Source organism: Drosophila busckii, chromosome 2L, assembly GCF_011750605.1.
Source record: "Drosophila busckii strain San Diego stock center, stock number 13000-0081.31 chromosome 2L, ASM1175060v1, whole genome shotgun sequence".
Taxonomy (NCBI): domain Eukaryota; kingdom Metazoa; phylum Arthropoda; class Insecta; order Diptera; family Drosophilidae; genus Drosophila; species Drosophila busckii.
In genome coordinates, this window is record NC_046604.1 from 1600387 (window position 1) to 1607713 (window position 7327).

The window sequence follows — 7327 nt, forward strand, 5'->3', positions numbered from 1 at the left end:
AATTGTCGTCAGTCGCTGGCAGCAGCCTTTGGCAAATTGCAACACATGACAAACTTTGTGTTTAGTCAATAGTAGAAATTACGAGTTTGCCAGGTACACAGACACACACACACAGAGACAGGATAAAAGTTATCAACACCTATCGGAAAACTTGTGGAAAAACATTCTGCAGCTGCGTTTCTCACACATCAACAACAACAACAACAACAACAACAAGGACATGCCCAAGCAATCACTTAAAGGCGTATCCTTGGGGATTTCACAAATATTCAGTTGTAGTTGCCATTAAGCAATGCCCTGCTTTAAAAACTCACTTTTAACAACAACAAAAGCTACAAAATAATATTTTACTTTATCAATCAAATGAAAAACACAGCAGATTGTCAAGCGAATTTGATGATGGCACAATAAATGAATTATAAATTGCGTTTTGACAAGCGCCAAATATACAAAAAACATTGAGTTTAGATTTTAGTGCGCAATTCAATGATTTCTCTAAAAACAAAAATGGGCAATCAATGCATCAAATTGGCAAATGGCAACGTTAAAGTTGATTGACTTTGTTGTTGCAACAAAATATAGAAATGTCATAATAATCAAAAAGTTTTAATTGCAGCGACTAAATATTAGCAAGACACTTTATACTTAAATATGCTGTGATTAGCTTTTTGCTTATTTCAAAGTGCAAAATCATTAATTAATAGTAATGCATATTTAAATACAAGGCCCTGCATTATATTGGTATTAATGTCAATTATATATTTGTATTATTATACTGCAAGCTTTAAATAAAAAAAATCATGCACATGCTATGCGAAGTGCGTAATCAGCAACTTATTTTTATTTTGCAGCATGACTAATTAATAGTTCTGTATTAAGTTCAGGGCTGCACATTACTCAGCTCATATGAGTGATATATGTGCCTATATAAGGCTGCAGCAGCTGCAGTCAGCGTTCAAAGTCTCAAGATGAAAGCTTTGGTGTTGATCGGCGTGCTGGCGCTTTACTCTGTAGCCGCTGAGCTGGACTTGGAGGAATGGAGCGCCTATAAGCTGAAGCATGGCAAGAGCTACGACGATAGGGAAGACTCCAAACGCCGTGATGCGTATGAGACGAACAAGGAGTTGATTGAGGAGCACAACAAGCGCTTTGCAGCGGGCTTGGAATCTTATAAACAGACTATTAACTATTTTACGGATCAGTCGAAGGACGAATTCGATAGCATTATGCTGGGTCCAGAGCTAGACGAATCCCAAGCAGCTGCGGAATACGTACAGATAAGCTTTAGAAGCGATACTCCAGCGCCAGAGTCTATGGATTGGCGTGACAGCCATGCAGTGACGCCTGTGAAGGATCAAAAGCGCTGCAATTCTTGCTGGGCCTTTGCCACGATGGGTGCGCTGGAGAGTCATTTGTATCTGAAGACGAAGAAGCTGCGCAGTCTGTCCGCGCAGTATTTGGTGGATTGCAGCAATCGTAAGCCGTATGGCAACAGTGCCTGCCATGGCGGCGGCCTGGTCTCCTCCTATGAATTTATAAAGGATAAAGGCGCTTGCACTACAGACAGCTATCGGTATAAGGGCAAGCAAAGAGCCTGCAATTATGGATGCAGAATTGGTGCTAAGATAGACGACATTGTGGCCCTAACCGATGCCAGTGAGGAGGAGCTGAAGGATATTGTGGGCAACATTGGTCCCATAGCTGTAACCATAAACGCCAATAGCTGGAAACAGTATAGCCAAAGCGTCTTTAACAACAAGAACTGCGACACAACGTCGAACCATGCGGTGCTTATTGTGGGCTACGGCCACGATAACCAGACTGGCCTGGATTACTGGCTGCTGAAGAACTCCTGGGGCGCAGACTGGGGCGAGCGTGGCTATATGCGCCTGGCACGCAACAAGCAAAATCAATGCGGCATAGGCAAAATTGCAGCCTATCCGATTGTGGCAGTCTAATCAAATGTATTTTTAAAGCTCAGTTATAAATAAATATTGTGTGGCACAAGAATGTTTGCAACAAAGTGTGTGTCATGCAACAAAGTCAAATGCGAAACGCTGTGCGCCCTGCCATGTGGAAATTGAACCAAAGTGTTGACGTTCACTCTGGCATTTGCTGCTGCTGCTGCTGCTGCCTGACACGTAAAACCATTTGCCACGCAATGCACTTGGCGAGTTTGGCGACTGCTCTTGACGCGCATAAAATGAGAATTGCTGGGCCAGTGCCTGAGCTTGAGCTGTGGGTGGTTGCTAGGTTCACTTGGCTGGCTGGCTGCTGTCTTTGACATTGCAAGCATAATTAATTTTGCTTTGACTTCTCTAACCAGACGTCAACTGTGTGTTGTGTTTGTGTGCCACATGCAACTCACACCCTTAAGTTGTTTTGCATTTATTTAATCAGATAGAATGAGAAGAATGTGGTATGTGTGTGTGTGTGTCTTGTCGTAAACTCATAATGGCATTTTGTTACGCTTTTTAATATGCCCATTCATCAGCATGTGGCATGCCTCCGCTGCTGCCGCTGCTGGCTGAATGATGCCACTTGTAGGAAATTTGTGCGGCAATCAAAATATCTAAAGAAACGAAATGTACATTCATTCTCATATGCGTGTGTGTGTGGTCACGTGTTGCGAACAATTCAATTTGAAACCTAGCAAAGGCCTACGCACATTTTGGTTGATTTTCATGGAGTGTGGCGGCGGCTCAGCTACAAGAGCAAGAACTGTCGCTGATTGCGTTGACAACATTTCGCCATTGTGCCCTCATCCTTGGCGTCCTGCCCACCTTTAGTGCTTGCCCTTTAAGCCTGCGGCACGGCTCGTCTGTAGCCCATATACATGTGAGGCGACAGCTCGTAAATCTCACAAATGTATGCACCCCTGTGGACTTTTGCCACGCCTACAGCATGACTCGGCAGTGTCTGTGTGGCAATTCTGACAAACGGCCACTGTCGCTTTGCAGTAGCTGTTGAGTCCCCGCCGCTGCCTTTGACAGGCAGGCACGTTGCCATAGTTAAACTCACTTACTAGCACACGCCCCTCCCACTCCCACTTTCCCACTGTCCCACTGGCTATGTTGCTGCCAATTTTGGCCATCATTTGGGCCCGCTGCTTATGCTAATGCGCTGCCAATCTCAGCTCAACTCTCGCACAAATGTTTTGTCTGTTTTGTCTGTCTGCACCCTTTGCTGATTTACTTTGTTTACTTGCTGATTTCAGCATTTGATTTTCCGCATTGAAAATTGGCTAGCAGGTATGAGTGTATGAGTATCTTTAGCTCAGACTGTCTAATGATTTAATGCGTAGACACTCGCTCTTTATTTTTAGTGCTTCGGACTCAAGCACAAACGGCGAGACAGCAGCCAAAACTGTAATCCAAGCAAATAAAGCGTTAAGTGCAAATAACAATGGACGAAGTCAAAGCGTAAAGTGTGGCAAATAAAATACCACAGTGACTGCTAACAGTTTCATTTTAAAGCAGTTAAAAAAATAAATTAAAAATATAAAGCAATTGATAAGCATTTTTATTATGTTTTTACTTACTTATAATTCTAAATTTATTAAAAGCTCATATAAATATATAATGATGAATGTAAATATTGACAAATTATAAATATTGTATGCTAATATCAAATTAGTCATAAGCTTTGATTATATGCATTCATCAATGAAGTCTTTGCATAATTATTTCAAACTTTAATGAATTTATGCATTTATTTATTGACAATAATATAAACATTTAATGTCAAAATTACGCAATCTACAACTTATGTATATAATTGCTAAAATACAAATAAAACGATGTCTAAAATGCAATTAACTTATTCAAATGCATAACTGTTAAACAACAAATTCACAAACAAATTAATGCAAATAATAAAACTCTTATATGCTTTTCATTCGAGCTCAAGCTCGGCTTTAATCAAAGTTAAAGTTACGCTTGAACAATTGGAAAGGATTGTTTGCCTTTTTTTTCTTATCAAATTTTTCCACCCTACGTTGCGGTCATGTTACACATATTTATATTTATGTGTGTGTATGTTGAATTCAAAATATAGTAAAAAACTGCACTGCATTTGTAGATTTCTCTCGCTGAGTTTTCCATAAGGACTTTATTACTTTTTCATTTCATTTCATTTCGTTTTAATTTCATTATGAAGCAAAAGTGGCTGCCACTTGGACCACTGGACCAAGTTGAGGGCGAGTTGTACACAATACTTACACACAATAAGAGACAACAGCAGGGTAGCAATAACAACAACAGCAGCAACAGCAGCAACAACAACTGGAACAACAATCGTCAAGGACTACACACAGCTGCTCAGTTGTTGCGTCTCTCTGCCCCTTTGACTCTGATGCTTGTAGCTCTGGCTCTGGCTCTGGCCTTGTGCAGGAGCTCGAAACAATTTTTAATTAAATTCTGTGAGTATTTTATACAAATATGAATAATTATTTATGGCAGTCTGTTTGTGTTTGAGCGTGTGTGTGTATGTGTGTGTGTGTGAGCGCTGGCAGTTAATGCCAGCAGCCCCCAAACATAATACCATATATATTATCTGAGCAGTCAGAGACCATAGAGAATAGAAAAGGAACATAAGGCAACGCACATTTGGCATATTTTACTGCGTATAAAAGTCCTTGTCGATTAATTGTCATGGGCTTGTGCTTAAACACGAAAGTGTTGCTCTGCATTTAAATTGCAGATGATTATTTAAATTTCGCATACAATTTACATAATGAAGGTCGCTCGACTTCCTGCCTGCCTGCCACCCTATATCGCAGCTCTTGCTCAAATTAATCAAACAAATTGCTTGGCAATGGCCAGCAATGGGCTCTGGACTGAGACTGAAGTCTCACTGACTTCTGGCCTGCGATTGGCATTGGCAAATATGCAACGTCTTTAGCAACAGACTCCAAACTCAAATACAGTGCCACAGCCTCTCACTAATGTAATTTGGTCAAAAATCTACTTTTGCCTTCAATAGAGCCAAATATAAAGGGCTGCCTTTTCATTTGTACTCTCAGCTAAGCGCAGGCAAATTTGAAAGCACACAAATCAATTATATTGCTACAATTTTGTATGAAGCACAAGAGCATGACTGCCGCTAGATGATGAATATGTAAGTAAAAATTGTGGAATATTATTATAAATATAAAATTTTTGAGTGCTCAAATAAAACGGCATAGCCAAATAGGCACAACAATCTTCAATCCTAAATCTTTTCGTGAAGTTGCAGCTGTGCAAAGCTTGAGCTTAAATAAAAATCAGTCGGCAACATAAGTTGGTATAGAACAGTTTAGTCGGAAAGCTATAGCTTCTCAAAGTTTAAAAATAAACCAAAAGTTAGCATTAGTTTTATTGCCAGAATGCATAATAGAAAATATTAATTTAGACTCTCAAGAGTTGTTCAAGTCATAACACTGTTTAGTGCAATTTTCTTAAGCTGAGCTATAGCTTAGCAAAGTTTGAAATTTAAAAAAAATGGCTCTTTTGGTTAAGTAAAAATATTGTTATTATTTATTATTTGCAGAATAGAGGAGTATAAACTTATATTATAAACTAATTTGTAGTAAAGTTGAGGGGAACGACAATAATAAATTATTACTATTTCATCAATGCCGCTGTTAAATAAAAACTACAGATGGTAAAATAAATCAAATATTTTAAATTTCAAGCCTCTGCTTTTAGATTTTGCAAGCACACGTTCTATAGTTCGTTGACCTCATCAAATTCACACTACAAGCTGAAAATTGTAAATGTTGTAATTTGTTAGCAATAAATGCCGTGCATAGCTGAAATATAAAACTGAAATTATTTGAATATTAAAGTTGCTGTGCTTTTTTGGGGGTCATGGCTAATATGACAATTAGCTTATTGGCACAAGTGGTGCGTGCTTGAAATATGCAAATTTACAAATTTAATATTTAACAAAGCTTATTGTCTGCTGTGGGCTGCTCATAATTATTTTATTTGCAGTTTGGGGCGCTATGCGGATCGTATTAACAAATATTATATAATAGACAATTGGTATGGAGTATTACATGAATGCAATGAATGTAAATATCAATTTACTCTAAGCATATTAATTGAATTTTTGTTCTGTTGTGTTGTGTTTGCTTGTTTATTTTATTTTTTGGCAGACAGTTTGCTCCCATTCTAGTTATGTTTGCACTGTAATTGAAATATTTATTTTTCATCTGAATTGCAATAATATAACCGCACAGGACATCGCTGACCTCGCGTTAGCTGGCAGGCAAACAAACAGTTTACCCTATAACAATTCTCATTACGCACACACAAAAACGCAGAACTAAAATGCCATTGGCTAAAACACACAAACACACACACACACACACACAGACATAATTGGACACCCGCATATGGAATAACACAAAGGTAATTGTCAGTGCGCGGTTGTCATGTCGTCGTCCCCCACGCGCCCCTTTTGTCTGTTTGCCAAACTTTTGCGTTAATTATGAGCCAAAATCAACGCTTTGCCGCATATGCTATTGTTTATATTTGTCTGTATGTGTGTGTGTGTGTGTGAATTTTGTACATTTGTTTTCGATTAGCTATAAGCGCGAAAGTCAGCAAATCAATGCAATTGGAATTGTGACATGTTTGTAAATGAGAGCAGCATCATCTGCATTAGTGGATGCTTTGGAATTAAAACAAATGTGCAGCGCTTGTGCCTTAAAGCGTTTGCAACAAACGAAACAAATCGCAATTTTCACAATTAATTAGCGCACAGTTTAACTAGCGCAAATTGAGTATACGCTGTGTTGTGAGCTCAACAACAGTCAAACTTTAATTTGTTTCAAATAGTAATTACAATTCGTTCACATGCTGGCAACAAATACGCATTGCTTGTAGTTTGTGCAGTTAGAGAACAGGCTCGTTATTGTTTTAATTACATATTTTTTAAATATTTTCCATTGCATGCATAAGTACTTTCATTTTAATTGTACACAATTAAGATATGAGCCAGGCAGGCATGAATTTGTTTCCAGCTCTATGCACAGCAGCTCGTATGATTTCCCCAGCTGATGCTTAAACTCAGCCGCACATAAATAAAGCAAGTAAGCATGTATGTGGTATGTGTGTGTGTGTGTGTTTTTGTATGAAAAGCATTAAAAAAGATTGCAGAAAAATAAGCGCAAATGGGCGCATAATTCAATCTTATTTCAACTGAAGTCAGACGCAGCTAAAGCGCAGCCCTTACTTCACCCTTCACCCTGCACCCTGCACCCTTCAGTGTGGCTGCATGCGCTGCGTAGATTTGCGCTTATGACGATTAGATTATTACGCATACTTGACAATTTATACGA

General features: G+C 38.9%; 1 protein-coding gene across 1 annotated transcript; it reads left to right on the forward strand.

Annotated features, from left to right (window-relative positions):
- Nucleotides 1-1277: 1277 nt before the first annotated feature.
- LOC108597716 (cathepsin L) lies at nt 1278-1968 on the forward strand. The gene has a single exon (XM_017984447.2). The coding sequence runs from the start codon at nt 1314-1316 to the stop codon at nt 1956-1958; it is 645 nt and encodes a 214-aa protein (XP_017839936.2). The 5' UTR covers nt 1278-1313; the 3' UTR covers nt 1959-1968.
- Nucleotides 1969-7327: the final 5359 nt, after the last annotated feature.